We start from the raw sequence: 15,684 nt of genomic DNA on the forward strand, positions 1-15,684 counted from the left end.
AGATTAGAAAAGCATTTGAGTTATGTGATATTTTTAAATGGAGAAATGGTTTAAATAGGTTTTTAATATTTAATTTATTATTTTTTGTTTTTTGTTTTTGTGACCGTGGAACGACGGTTGAAAATGGAGAGCGGGGATGAGTTCCTGTGTGCACCGATATTTGAACGGGGGAGCGGTGTTCCTCGACGGGGGAGGGTGCCACCTCACTCCCTAATGTGTCCCCGCCCCCACACCCTTCCGCCTGAGAGGCTTTATCTCTCTTTACCCACTCACAAAACATAAAAACATTTGAGGTGTTTTTGTTTGGATTTTGTTTTTATAGAACCATAATTTGGCCCAATATAAGAATATTTTAGCACATGATTTAAAAAGTTGTTTCTAAACAGAGCCTCTGAACCGAGCCATCAACACCTTTAGAAGTATAAATCGACGCTTATATATCCTTGTGAGATTTCACATTCTTCCTATGCAAGACACTCAAACAAGTTCCAATTATACCGTTGTAACGTGTTTACTTTTTTTCTTTTACGTTTTGGTCAAAATCGAACGGGTCAAATATAATTGATTTTTTTATTTATTACCATGACGAACCGAACCGATACTGTCTGAACAACTTCGGTAACTGTACCAATACTCGTTTTTATGGTTGTCAATACAAATTTCGTTTCGATTCCGACCGAATAATGTTTAAAATGAACTTGTATTGAAAAATATTTTTAAAAACCCCAAACCATATAATGGCAAGCTACAAAAATAAATTAAATTTAAAAACCCAAAACAATAGAATTATTGTTCTCTGATATTCATGTGAATGTATTACTTGTAGTAAACGTTTCTCTAAAGAGAAAAGAGAAATTCTTTTTTTTTTTCAAACTAACAATAAAAGAAAAGAAAAGAAAAGAAAAGAAAAGAAAAGAAACGAAAAGAAAAGAAAAGAAGAAACATCAAAATTAATATCAACAATTGATTACAACCTTTTTTTTCCACGTAATACAAGTGTAATAAATATGTTTGGATTGGAATGATTCATGACTTCAGTCAAACTTCATTTTCCCTTTATAAGATACCTTGCTTTAGCATTTTTACAATTTCTTTAATTATCATCATCAGAGGTATTATGCCTATAAATGCTAGATCAGATTTTCATCTTCCATTGTACCATCTTCCAAACTATTAAACTCTCCTTTGATTTTCTCTCTTATTTTGTGTCTATTTCTTCTTCTATTACTACTTTATTTTTATTAGAAAATGATGCAAGAAAATATGATGTTTGAACACGAACATCCATTTAGTCTTATAGACTTGTGGTCGGAGCAACTGCAACGCGAAGAAGAGTCTGAAGAAGACGAGGAGGAGAATGATGATGTTTTAATTGCAAAACAAGACTTTAAATGTTTATGTTCCAGATGTGGGGAAGACATCAACTGGTATCATAGGTATTACTACTCTTGTTGTCATTGTAGTGACTACTCTGTTCATAAATTTTGTGCAGAGCTTCCAGAAAATTTGGAAGACGTTTGTGAGGTTGGTCATGCTCTTGACCTCACCCAATCGGCACCCCATTGGAACCGGAAGGGATGGTCCCGGGAGGACGATTGGAACTGTAAAATTTGTGGTAGGTATCAGAAGTCTGGAGATTTGTGGTATCGTTGTGATCGTTGTTATTTTCAATTTGATGTAAATTGTGGTACGAAAATGCTACAAAAGAATGTCATCCATCATCCTAGCCACAAACACCCACTAATTTGCATCTCAAAACAACTTTTAGCCAAGTGTGATGCATGTGGGAAGGAACATAAGGGGAACTTCTATCATTGTTCCATGTGTGTCAGGTCTAATTTTATTCATAGTGATTGTGCTTTTCTACCACAAAAGTTGCAAATCCAAGATACTACGAATGATGTCTTCTCCCATATCCATCATCTCACCCTTGCTTATTCCTTTCCAATCGATGATCAAAGATCTAAAAACCGGCCACGGTGTAGGGTATGTCGTAATATGTTTTTTGATCAACCAAATCTTTGGATGTATAAATGCGAGAAATGCAGATACTATACCCATCTAGATTGTGCAACATCAAGAGACGAGCCATTCTTGTCAATCCTCAAGTCTCCAGGTAGACCTAACTACCTACCTAATATGTTTATAGTTTTTTTTTGTTTTTTTTTTCTGTATATGCTATTGGTTTATGCTCATTTAACATTACAATGTTGTTTTCATCAGGTACAAGCAGTAAAAACTACAAAGATGATGAACATCTTGATCTACTTCATCTTCCGTTTCCAGATCCATCTTATAGCATACTAAAACACTTGTTTTCCATGGAAAAAGGATTAAGTACGTTAGAAGTTTCTAACAAGAACACCTACAAAGCACAAGGTATTATTCATCAGCACCCATTAATTCTAGAGGATATCACAAACCCCACCTTTTCTAGAATAAAACCAATATCCTATCATGACCCAATGAAGAGGATTCAACTTTTGTGTGATGGGTGTGTGAGGCCAATTACGAGTGGCCCAATTTACGTGTGTGACAGTGAGGGGCAATGCAACTTTGTGCTCCACGAGTGGTGCTCCCGGCTACCTGCTAAACTGAATGGCCACTTTGCTCACCAACAGCACACCCTGATTCTCCATTCAAAAGCCCCTCCTCGTAAGTTTTTTGGGGTGTTCGAATGTGATATTTGTAAGTTACATTGTAATGGATTTGCCTACTGTTGTATGGATTGCAACAACTGCATCATTGACGTTCACTGCGCCTTCTTACCTAAAGAAATCACTCATACTTCTCACCCAAATCACCTACTTTCTTTGGTTAATCACGAATCTTTGCATGATACATGTCGTATGTGCGGGTATTTTTATCCGAATCTTTCATTTGATTGCCGTACTTGTAATGATTTTCGTCTACACGTCAAGTGTGCTTTGTTTATACCGGAGACAACTAGGAACAAGTGCGACAAGCATCCTATGAAGCTGAGTTACTTTCCGATTGAGAACCATAAGAGTGACTATTTTTGTGAAGTTTGCGAGCGACAACTTAATCCTGAGATGCCATTCTATCACTGTCATGAATGTATGCAGTCTATGCATACAGCTTGTGCTCCCTCAATACTTCAGTATGAAACATATGACGAATATCCCACAGGCGTTTATGAGTTTGTAAATGTGAAGTTTGGGGGCAGATATGAGAATACTAAAGTGCATCCACACCCCCTTTCATTCGTTCAAGGGATTGAAGACGACGGTCATTGTGCCAGCAATGATTGTCACTACTATGACAATCGTCTCCAATTTAGAATGATCTTTAAGTGTTTAAATTGTAAATTTGCAGTTCATTACGATTGTTGTGAGCGTATGAGTAACTGATATATATATATATATAATATGTTTGTTCTATTTTGTGTGTTCACTTTTGTAATGCAATTCATTTTTGTTTGAAGTTAATTATCCCAGTTCCTTTGGGGTGTGCTGGGTGGGTAATTAAATGAAAAACATACCTGATGGCCTACAATTCAATATCAAGATTCAGTGTTCTTGATTGCAATTTTAGGTACTTTATTATTGATTTTGCATAGCAAAGATTATATGTAACCATAATTGATGGAATTTGATGATAATAAATGGGTAAACAACTTGATTTTATTGGCAGAATTGAACGAACTTTGACCTCTTTAAATTGTATCATACATATGCATACCACATGCTCGACAAAATGTCTGTGTAAGTTCTAAAACAAAAATGAGCATTGAGCAATGGTCAAAATAAAAATGAAAGAAGTATACACATGTTCCTGTTAGTTTTGGTCATATAACATTGAAGGGCAATCATAAGATGGAGTTCATTACATTAAGTATACTTATGCTTGGAAGATAATAACAAAAGTAATAAATCATGAAAGCATGCGCACAGTTGAATGAACTTTCTTGTTCATGTCTATTGTGACTGTTGGCGTATTGATGATGCATATAAGGTGTTCGATTAAAGTCTTGAGAGAGATGTTCTTTCCTAGAATGTAATATTGGATGGGTTTATTAAGGCTCGGGAGATTGAACGTGCTCGTCAAGTGTTTGATGAAATGCCTATAAGTGTCAAGGATGCGGCAACTTGGGGTACGATGTTAGCTGGTTATGTACAAACGAAACACTACGACCAGTGTTTGTTTCAACCCCTGTTCCATTGGGGTGTGTCGGTTAAATCGGATTCTGTCAGGACCGATGAAAATAAACCCCTTGTGGCCTACAATCCAATATGAAGATGAATTCTCAACCCCTGTTCCATTATTTTGATGTCAAATTACTACAATTGTTCAGTGTTCTTGATGAGTTCCAACCATGGCCAATGATTGAATTTTCAGCTACTTTATTATTGATTTTGCATAGAAAAGATAATATGTAACCATAAGTAATTGGATTTGATGATAATACATGGGTTGGGTTGAACAACTTGTATTATTGGCTGAAGTGAACAAATTTTGACCTCTCTAAATTGTATTTTTAATATATGCATACCACATGCTCGACGAAATGTCTGTGTGAGTAAGTTGTCTTATTGCTTATGCGTTTGCATTTGCATTTGCATTCCAGTAATAGATTATAGGCTCTAACAGGAGATTTGCATTTGGGTACTGAGATTGTTGCTAGTCATTAAAGAAGTGAGATGTATGAATGAGTAAAAAATAAAAGGTCAAAGTGCAGGCTATAGAATTCTTTGTGCTTGATTTGAAGAATATGGGCCAAATTGGTATGAAGCAACAAGGAAGTTGGATGCTAAGAGTCATCAGATTTATTAGAAATCAATACAAAAAGTTTGCTAGCATGTTCGAAAAGGCAAAGTCAAAGACAAAAGGTCAAATGCATGAAGTTGTTTTGGTGTGATCTTCATTTAACCTATGCCATGTCATTGATATTGCAATGTTTTAGTTTCTTCAGAATCTTTGGCTGGTCGACCTAACAGGAGACATGATCACAGCTTGAGAGGATGGTATAAGTCTGTTGGAAAATCAGGCCCTTGATTAAACACACAAACACGGTATGAATGAACTCGTTCGACTCTTTTATTATTTATCAATTAAAAGCACACCAATTATAATAACCTTAGTCACCTATTTATACTAAACTAATTAACTCTATGAATCAAACACCAATTAAATAGTTATTAAACCCAAATGAGAGATATGTAGCCCATAAATAAAATACTACTATAAATTATCTAGACCAAATAACTAAATAATAATAAATACACCAAACATTATCTTCAACCCTTTTGAATTATCTTGAAGTCACTTCAATTCCCACTAGGATTAAGTCTTTAAAGTTGGACCAATATAAGAATTTGTTTAGCTTTGTTAGGCCTAATGTGGTAAAGTAGAATCATAGGAAGATTTAGTTAGAATAACACTCACATGTATAGGGCCCATAATATTAGCTATTGGGCTGGGTTTTTAAGAGTCCACTTGATCGATTATAAACTGATTTAAGACAGTTATGTTAATGACTTGATAGAGAGTAGAGACCGGTGAGTGCTTCTAGAGTGGGCTTGGAACAAATCTTCTGAACCTAGCTTCCAAACGGAGCTTCTGAACCGAGCCGTCAACGCTCACATTCTTTCTATGTGAGGCACTCAAACGAGTTCCTATTATACCGTTCCAGCGTGTTTACTTTTTTATATGTTTCGACAAAAGTTTTGGTCAAAAAAAATGTTATTAGATAAATTAGATGACTTGGTGGCTAATTTTTTAACAACCATAAACAAATTAATTTTGCATTAGAGAGATGAGTATATTTATGTTATCTCTCAACGGGTTTACTCGGACCTTAACCCTATAGTGGGTAATTAAATGAATGGAAGACCGGAGTACCGGACTAGGGGTAGCAACGAAGCATATCGGGTGTTGGTTAAACTCGGACTCGGGTCGTGTAGTATGAGTTGGGGTTGTACGGATGGTCTTATATTTAGTTGTCGTACTTGTGATTATTCTGGTCTACATTCCAATTGTGCTTTGTTAATACCGGAGACAACTACACACAAGTGTGACAAGCACCCTATGAAGCTGAGTTACTTTCCCATTGAGAACCATAAGAGTGACTATTTTTGTGAAATTTGCGAGCAAGAGTTTGATCCTGAATTTTCATTCTATCATTGTCATGAGTGTATGCAATCTACTCATAAGCTTGTGCTCCGTCAACACTTCGGTATGAAACATACACGACGAGGGAGTTCTATGATGATAGCAATGCCATTCATAAATTTGTAAATGTGAAGTTTGGGGGCACATATGAGAATACTAAAGTGCATCCACACCCCCTTTCATTCTTTCAAGGGATTGCAGACGATGGTGAATGTGCCGGCCATGATTGTGATGACAGAGATCTCCAGTATAGTATGATCTTTTAAGTGTTTAGATTATAAATTTGTACTTCATTACGAGTGTTGTGAACGTATGAGTAGTAGATATATATAAAATTGGCCTGTACTTGTGTATCATGTTTTGTTTTACTTTATATGTGAAAGATGTTGTAATAAACAAACTCCATCATATCATGTGTTCACTTTTGTTATTCATCTTTGTTTACTTTCATTATTTTGATTCTCAACCCCTGTTCCATTGGGCTGATGAAAATAAATCCCTTCAGGCCTATAATCCAATATGAAGATGAATTCTCAACCTCTAACTAAACCAAACCTACTGGTGGGTTTTTTTGGTGGATCAATTTCGGGTCGGGAGCCAGTTTGTCGGGCTCAAACCCGTTTTTTGTACACTGCTATCTATGTAAAGCAAATCCATGATACGTTTAGATCTTTAAAAGTCTAATATTTCTCATACACAATTAGCTTAGGTCCATATACATAATGGGTTCTACATGGATTGATATGGGCTATTAGGCCCATAGATTCCTGATACACATAACCTGACGGAACGTATTGTCATTTTGATATCCCTGTCAAAAGAAGTGTGTGGAAGAAAATAAAAAGATTTAACTGTCATTTTCGTCTCTATGGTTTGGTGGAAAATTTCACTTCAGTCCAAAAAAAAATTTGTGCCAGTTCCGTTCTTAACATTTTTGAAACGTGTCACTTCAGTCCAAAAAGATAACACCTTGCGCCAGTTCCATCTTCAACGTTTTTAACGGCGCGTTATCTTTTTTGGACTGAAGTGGCACGTTTCAAAAATGTTGAGTACGGAATTGGCGCAATTTTTTTTGACTGAAGTGGCATTTTCCACCAAACTACAGGGACGAAAAATCACAGTTAACTCTAAGAAGATGCAAAATTGTAAAAACTAGGATTGCGACCCGCCGCAATGCGGCGGGGATTCTTTAGTTATAACAAAGTGGATCTAGGACCCGTACGTTATGTTAAACCTGTCAAACGGGGAACAAATAGACGATGTAAAAACGTTTACCCACACACGCACGTTGCGTCGTGTTAACTCGCAAAATTTAGAACGAAACGTAAAAACGTTAAACCAAAGACGCACGTTGCAATGTGTTAAGTCACAAAATTTAGAACCAAGCATAAAGCGAAAAATTTGCGGAAAATGAAAACTATAAATAGCCAAAGTTAAAAGTAAAAAAAGTTTTGAGAATAGATTGCAAAACATAAAATATTTTGGGTTAAAAGTAAAAAAAATAAATAGTTTTGGGTTAAAAGTAATTTATGACATGCTTTTCGGTGAAAAGTAAAAAAATAAGTTTTTTTGGAAAACCCCCAAAGCCAACGTTACGACAACCATATGCATAACCATTTTTTCTTTAGAAAACCCTCAAAGCACACCCCGTGTTGCGGCGGGGCGTAAAACGGTGTCAAATAGTACTAATGTCACACAACCGTCATCGACCACCAACACTGATTCGACCTAGGATATGCGTGTTGCGACGAACCTTTCAAACGTGAAAAAATTGAGGTAAAAACGTTGAACCACACATGCACGTAGCGTTGTATTAACTCGAAAAATTTAGAACTATACGTAAAACAAAAATTTGCGAAAGATGAAAACTATAAGTGAAAAAAGTTGTGAAGTTAAATTGGAAATAATAAAAAGTTTTGGGTTAAAGTTATAAAACCAAACTATGTGGGGTTAAAATTGTAAAAGATATAAACCTTTGGGTGAAAAGTAGAAAATCAACTTTTTTTTTGGAAAATGTCCAAAGCATAGGTTACAACTCATTATGCATATACATGTTGCTTCTTTATATAGGTTTTAATAGTATCACGTTCTTTTCTTTCCTTGCAAGTAATATTGGGAATCTAGAGTTAATTTCCAAAATCGTCCCTGAGGTTTGGGCACGTTTGTCATTTTCGTCCAAAATGACACTTTTGTACCAAATCGCCCCCCAACGTTTGTAACTTCTTGTAATTTTTATCCAAACTACTAACTTAATTTATTTTTTCTGTTAAGTTGAGGATATTTGGATGAAACTGACAAATATAAAACCACAGGGACGATTTTCGCAATTTACTCAAACCCTTTTTAATTTCTTTTATTTAATTCTTTTTGTTACATATATAATAAAAAATATATACATGAAGTTTTTTGGAAAAAAAATTAATAGTTTTATCACATAATTTTTATAAATTTTCATCCAAATCACTAACTCAGTTTATTTTTTCTGTTAAGGTGAAAAATGTTTTAAATTTTATAAATCAAGTCAGAAATTAATTTACAGTTTCTTTATATAAATCAGTTTTATAAAGAGAAAACATCATTGGTGTGACACAATCGATTACAACTTTTAGTATTTATTAGTTGTAGAGATAGAAAAAATTTGTAAAACGTTACATATTTTTTAAATGTGTTGAGCACCTAGGAAATATGTTGGTAGAAATAAAATATTTATTTAATTAAGATTATGAGGGTAACTAAGTAATACTTATTCTGAGTGGCTTGAGTAAAGAAACTTTTGGTTCATAGCATTATGAGTAAACTTTCGTTTTGCTCCTTGTGGTTTGCTCACTTTAATGGCTTTGTCCCAAACCTTTAAAAATAGCCATTTTCCTCCAATAGTTTACTATGGTTTTTCCATTTTGCTCCACGCCTCTAACTCCATCCAAATTGTCTCTTTTTCCATTTTGCTCATCGCATGGAGCAAAATGAGGAGCAAAATGAAAAAACCATAGCAAACTATTAGAGGAAAATGACTATTTTTAAAGGTTTTGGGCAAAACCGTTAAAGTGACCAAACCACAGGGAGCAAAACAGAAGTTTACTCTAGCATTATAATTACAGTTTGGTAACGATATGTTGTTTGATGTGGGGGGGGGGGGGGCGGGGGCACTGACTTTTGTTTTTCCTTAGGAACGAATTTAAAAGAGTAGAAGATGAATTACAAATTTGGTACATATGATAAGATTTTTTTTATTTGACCTTTTTCAATAAGGTCACCAACATTTTAGTTTTATAAAATTTAGAGGTTTAGGTAGATTTTATTTTTATAAAACTGATCTATATAAAAAATTAGAAATTAATTTCTGTCTTAGTTTATAAACATCATTCTCCTTAATAGAAAAAATAACTTAGTTAGTGGTTGGATAAAAATTTATAAAAATTATGTGACAAGCTATTAATTTTTTCATATAAAAATTGCATGTATATTCTTTTTTATTATATATGTAACAAAATTAATTAATTAAAATAAATTTAAAAGAGTTTGAGTAAATTGCCAAAATCGTCCCTGTGGTTTTATATTTGCAAGTTTCATCCAAATATCCTCAACTTAACAGAAACAATAAACTAAATTAGTGGTTTGGATGAAAATGGGAAAAGTTACAAACATTGGGGGCAATTTGGTACAAAAGTGTCATTTTAGACGAAAATGACAAACCTACCCAAACCTCAGAGACGATGTTGGCAATTAACTCGGGAATCTATTATAACCTAAGAATAAAGGAAAAAGTATAAGATGAGATAAAAGGAACATTAGAAGAATCTCTTTTGCATTTGTTGAGGTTGTAGGACCTCAGGTAGGTCCCAATTCTGACCGAGAGAGCATGAATAACCATAAAGTGAATCAAAATATATAAAGGAATATGCGTTTGGCTCATGTTGGTGCACTTGTGTCTGTACTTTGTCTGTATTCGGTCTGTATGTAAACGATGTCCTAAATCAGTCTGTAAGTTGACCAAGTCAACTATCCTCCTAGTTTGACTTGGACAACATGATGTTGTCTGGATCGAAGGATAGCCTCGAAGGATACAACTGATCCTTCGAGGTGCTCGAAAGATATGGTTCGACCATGGTTCGACCATTAGGCATCGAAGGATGATCCTTCGATGTCCATGCTGATCTTTCGGACACATTGTCATCGACAGATGATCCTTCGGACCATCTATCGATCCTTCGACCAAGACTTGCTGTGTATGGGTATAAATACCCATGCAGTGTGTTAGTGTAAGTAAGATGCACACATAGAGAGTTAGAGAAACTCTGCTGAAAAACACACACACACATACTTTAGAGAGTTTGCAAACAGATTGTAAACCTTGTGCTTGTAACCGTAAACCTTCATACGTATTAATACAGTGGTGTTAATCGGTGAACTTTGTGTGTTCTTGTGTTTGTTCTTGCTTCATCCCGGTTTGCCTACTAGCTTGGATTCCGCACTCGCTAGTGGGTTAGTATAACAAGGTTTAGGTTTGTTCTCGATCCTCCGAGAAAAGGGACCTACAAGTGGTATCAGAGCCTCGCTCTTTACCTTGTTTAAAACCGGGTTGTTCGAGTTCTTGGTGTGTTTGAACACTTGGTTTAGCACCCGTTTTTGGAGATTTCCTTGCGTTTTGAAACTGAAAAACGTGTTCTAAACCTATCGGGAGTGTTCGGGGTCGGTTTGGGTAACATAAAAATCGTGTTTGTAAAACTTTGATTTTTCCGGCCATATTCCGATTTGTTTCCGGTGACCAGTTCTTGAAGATAAGGTTGCTTATTTTGGCAAAATTTTTGAAAGTCAATTGTTTGGTGAAAAGTTGTTGCAGAACCATCCTTTCTGCCGAAAGTTGGTACATCAACACATCACCTTTTTCACCAACCCATCGTACTTTGTGTCAGTGTGTCAGAGCTGTCGAAAGATATCCTTCGACATCGAAAGATATCCTTCGACATCTTTCGATCAAAGGCAGCTCGAAAGATAAGCATCCTTCGAGTAGTCTTTCGAAGTCTAAGGGTTATCCTTCGTAGTTGGAATCTTTTCGAAAGTTGGTTGTCCGAAAGATAAGGATACATCTCGAAAGATAAGGATCTTTCATTGTGAATCCTTCGAGATCAGTATTCGAAAGATATAAATCTTTCGAACATTGAATCTTTCGTGATAATCAGTCGAAAGATAAGGATCTTTCATTGAGAATCTTTCGAAGACTATTGCTCGAAACTCAACAGTAATCCTTCGATCACTGTTGATCCTTCGAACAAGTCTTGATCTTTCGATCAGATTATATCTTTCAATTGTTGTCTGTTTGTTGCTAACAGTTTGTAGTGTGTAGGTGTGGTATATATATTATTGATTAAAATGAGTTGTACTAGCCCTTGGGATTGGAGTACGGATCCACAACCAGATCTGAAACAGATGTCGATGGCTGAATATATGACGAGTGCCATTCCAAAACAACAACAATCAATAAGTTCGTGTCAATGGGCTTTGGTATCCAATCAAAGTCAAAGTCTTCAGAATCTTCTGATTAGTGAGAGTGAAACAGGCAGTAACAATCGTCCACCAAAGCTGAACCACATGAACGATTTTCCGTCATGGAAAGGCCGCTTTCACACATATGTTCAAGGACAAAGCACCGACCTTTGGATGTGTTTTGTCAATGCATTCAATGAAAGTCTTGAAAGTAGAGCATCCACTTCAGAAGGTTACGCCAATATGCTTGAAAATGACAAGAAGGCTTATGAATTGGAGAAAAAGGCATATGCCATACTTACTCAAGCACTCAACAAAGACATCTACCATCAGTTTTCATATTGCAAGACCACGAAAGCATTGTGGGATGCCTTAGTTGCTAGAGGAGAAGGCAATGCAGCTGCTCGAAAGTCTAGGCATGATTTGTTGAAGAAAGAATTTGAATCTTTTCAGTTTTTGGAAAACGAGACTCTGAATGATATGACCACACGTTTCTATCATTTGATTAGTGAAATGTGTGCTTATGGGGTGGCAGCTACTCAACAAGACATGGTGAACAGGTTTGCTGACGCCCTACCCCCAAAATGGAGTTCGTTTATTGAGCTGTTGAAGCATACTAAAGCTCTAGATGAGATTAACATCTATGAGTTCATTCAGAAGCTGGAACATAAAAATGATGAAGAAATTAGGAAAGCAAGGCGTGCTCCAGCTCCTCAGAATACAGAAATGTATTTGCCTGGTTTTGGTCCTTCAGCTAGTTCTGTTCAGCAACCGAAGCTTCAAACTGCTTTTGTGTCCAATACGAGTTCCTTTCCATTTTCTCAATCAACAGCTGCTGCACCACAACCTCAATTCGATCCGAGGTCCTATATTCCTGTTCCAACACAGCCACAACCACAACCTCAACAACAACAACAGCAAGCTCACTATACAAGCAATCCTCAACCTCAGCCTCAAAGTCATCACACAATCCGAGTCGACAACTCAAATCTTTCACACCTTAGCATTGAAGTTGCTAAGGAACATATGGAAATTATCAACACCATGGTCAGTGCTTACTGTGGTTTGGTAGCTGGTCAGCTTGGAAACATCAACATGACCAATGAAGATTATGATCAGATCGACAAGGAAGAAATGGAGTTGATGGATATTAAATGGGCTTTTGCTAGTGCGGTTAGAAGGGCAAAAGATTTCATGGCGAGAACTGGAAGAACTTCGTTGGAAGGAAAGAAAAACACGAAGTATGGGTTTGATATTAATGCCGTCACGTGCTTTAATTGTGGCGAGAAAGGGCACTTTAAACGTGAGTGCACTCGACCAACGAAACACGGCAATCACAACCCGTTCAGAAACCAGACTAATGCGAATGCCCAACAAGAAAACCGTGAACGGAGGATGGTGGCAGTGAATAACAATCAGGGACAGCCTGGAGCTACCAATCACAATCGGGCTTTGGCTGTTCAAGCTGATGAAGGATGTGACTGGTCAGTGCAGTTTGGTGAAGGTGATCAAGGAAGTGGAACTGCATTGTATGCTAAAGTCATCGAGCAGGTTCAAAAAGAAGAATCTTCTGGGAGCGATGACAGTTCTGGTTATTCGGGCAGTTCGGATGAAGAAGGCTCTGTTTCTGGGGATAATCACTCAGAGCCTGATGTGAATGAAGAAGGAGATGATGATATACAGGAGCTACTGAATGAAGCTGATGAGCTTCAATGTCAGAAATCAATTCTGATTAGAAAGGCTGCTGCTACATCAACGGAAATGGAAAAGCTATTCTCTGAAGATGGAGCTTTTTCTTTTCAAACTGCCTTTATGGCAAATGGTTCAGCCTCTACTAGTCAGGTAACTTCTGAACCTCCTGCTCCTAGTATTTGTAAATCATGTGCAGATATGAAGCTTGAATCAGAAAAGCTTCATAGTCATAATCAGAATTTGGTTATTGAACTGTCAAAATGCCAAGAGGCAAACATGGCTTTAACCCGGAATGAAAAAGAATTTAAATCTGTAATAGAAACATTAAAGAAAAATGTGTCCGAGGTTAACAAAGTAGTTTACCACAAACAAGTAAGTATAAATGAATACATTAATCTTGTGGAAGAAACTAAGAAGCAATTAGCCATTGCCCAATGCAAGCATGATGCGATCAAACAGAAATTGGATAGTTATTCTAACTCCCGATTTGTGCTTGATCACATCATAGACGTTCAACAACTGAAAGGTAACGTGAAAGGTGTAGGGTATAAGGCGTGTCCACCCCCTTTGATGGACAACTATACCAAGATGCCTGATGAAGAGGAAATGCCCCGGTATGAACCCAGTGTGCCTTTGAACTTTGAGGAATTTTCTACTGGCCTAGGGTTCAAACCGGAGAATTCTGAAAATACATCCACAGAGCAACAGGAAGCTTCAACATCCATGAAACAAAGTCCTCCAATCATCGAGGACTGTGAGTCATCGGATGATGAATCAGAAGTGGATGTGAGTGAACAGGATAACTCACTTAACAAGATGAAAGGAGTTGTCATTCCCATTGAGAATCACATCCTTTGTGATCCTGATACTCCTGAGGCTTCATCTGTTGAGAAGCAAGTGATTGATCCTGTCAAGGTTGATAAGACAAGTGTGTCTACTGTTAAAAGCAGTAATGTGTTGTACACTTTGGTTGGAGATAATAAAATCTACTCAGATCATGTTTTTCCAATTAAAAATGTAAATAAATCTTTGATTGACAAAGTCTTTGAAGACAATACAAACAAATTTTTGGGAAAAACACTTCCGGGAATTGTGGTAACACAATGTGATCCAATTCCTAAGGCTGAGATTAGGAAACAATTTGGTAATCAAAAATCTCCAACCACTCGACAACCTACTGCTTCTAAGGGTAAACAACCACAACGAGCTCCAAAGCCAAAGGCTAAAGTTGAAACAAAAGGAGCTCGTTACATGAAGAAAGGAAAAGATGTTAAGTTTGTAGCATCAAAAGGTACAGATAAAATTGAGACTTTTGAAAACAAATCAAACACTGATTTTGTACAACAAGTCAAGATTTTGAAACGAAACAGTGATAACAATTACACCCAACACACAAACGGGTGTGATGAAAAAGCAAGTACCTCAGGTTCTACAAGCTCAACATCTGGTAGTCGATCAAGTTCTCCTAAGTCTGTTGAAAGGAGAACTTGTTTCAAATGTGGAGAAATTGGGCACATTATCAGAAATTGCCCAAACGCTCCAAAGAAGAAGTTTGTTGAAAAGGCTCCACCTGAAGCAGTTCACCCTCAACGTCGGTCAGTTTCACCTAAACAAGATAAACGAACTGTAAGAGAACAAGAAACTAAGCAACGACGTAAGAACGTAAAAACTGTTGAAAAAGCTTTAAAATCTGAAGTTAAAACAGTTCAAAAGGAACCAAGAGTGTCACAACCTGTAAAACCAGAATCTTCAAAAACTGGTAGGCACAGACAAACTTGGTTACCTAAGTCGGGCGACAATTCAGGGGGAGCAGTTGTTCTTGAAAACCATCAAGAGATAGAGCTTACGTATCGTGATGCCAAGGGACGACCCAAGACCACTAAGGCTTGGGTCCCCATTCTCAACTGATGTGTTTATTTGACATGTGCAGGATGTTCTAGGAGGAACTATTAATAGTCATTGGATTGTTGATAGTGGAGCATCCAGGCACATGACTGGCGACTTACGGCTCCTGTATGACGTGAGAAATATCAGAGGAGGGTATGTTGCTTTTGCGGGTGATAAAGGCGGGTACATTACTGGAGAAGGAAGTATCTCCAATGGCATCGTGTGCTTTGATAAGATCAATTATGTGAAGCAAATTGATCACAATCTTCTCAGTGTGTCGCAAATCTGCGATAAAAGGTTCTCAGTGATTTTTGATGATGCTGGCTGTTATGTGCTGAAGCCTGGTTTCAAAATTCCACAAGAATGGGTTCTCTTATCGGCTCCGAGAGTTAATGATCTTTATATTCTCGACATGAGCCAAGCGATTACTACATCTGCACAAGTCACCTGTTTTGTCTCAAAAGCCACAGAAAAGGAGTCTATATCTTG

The 15,684-nt window shown here is 36.8% G+C and overlaps 1 protein-coding gene across 1 annotated transcript; it reads left to right on the forward strand.

Annotated features, from left to right (window-relative positions):
- Positions 1 to 1,173: 1,173 nt before the first annotated feature.
- LOC110916385 lies at positions 1,174 to 3,371 on the forward strand. The gene is made up of 2 exons (XM_022161142.2): positions 1,174 to 2,116; positions 2,224 to 3,371. Exons 1-2 carry the CDS (start codon positions 1,249 to 1,251, stop codon positions 3,369 to 3,371), a joined length of 2,016 nt encoding a protein of 671 aa, XP_022016834.1. The 5' UTR covers positions 1,174 to 1,248.
- Positions 3,372 to 15,684: the final 12,313 nt, after the last annotated feature.

Source organism: Helianthus annuus, chromosome 16 (genome assembly GCF_002127325.2).
Source record: "Helianthus annuus cultivar XRQ/B chromosome 16, HanXRQr2.0-SUNRISE, whole genome shotgun sequence".
NCBI lineage: Eukaryota > Viridiplantae > Streptophyta > Magnoliopsida > Asterales > Asteraceae > Helianthus > Helianthus annuus.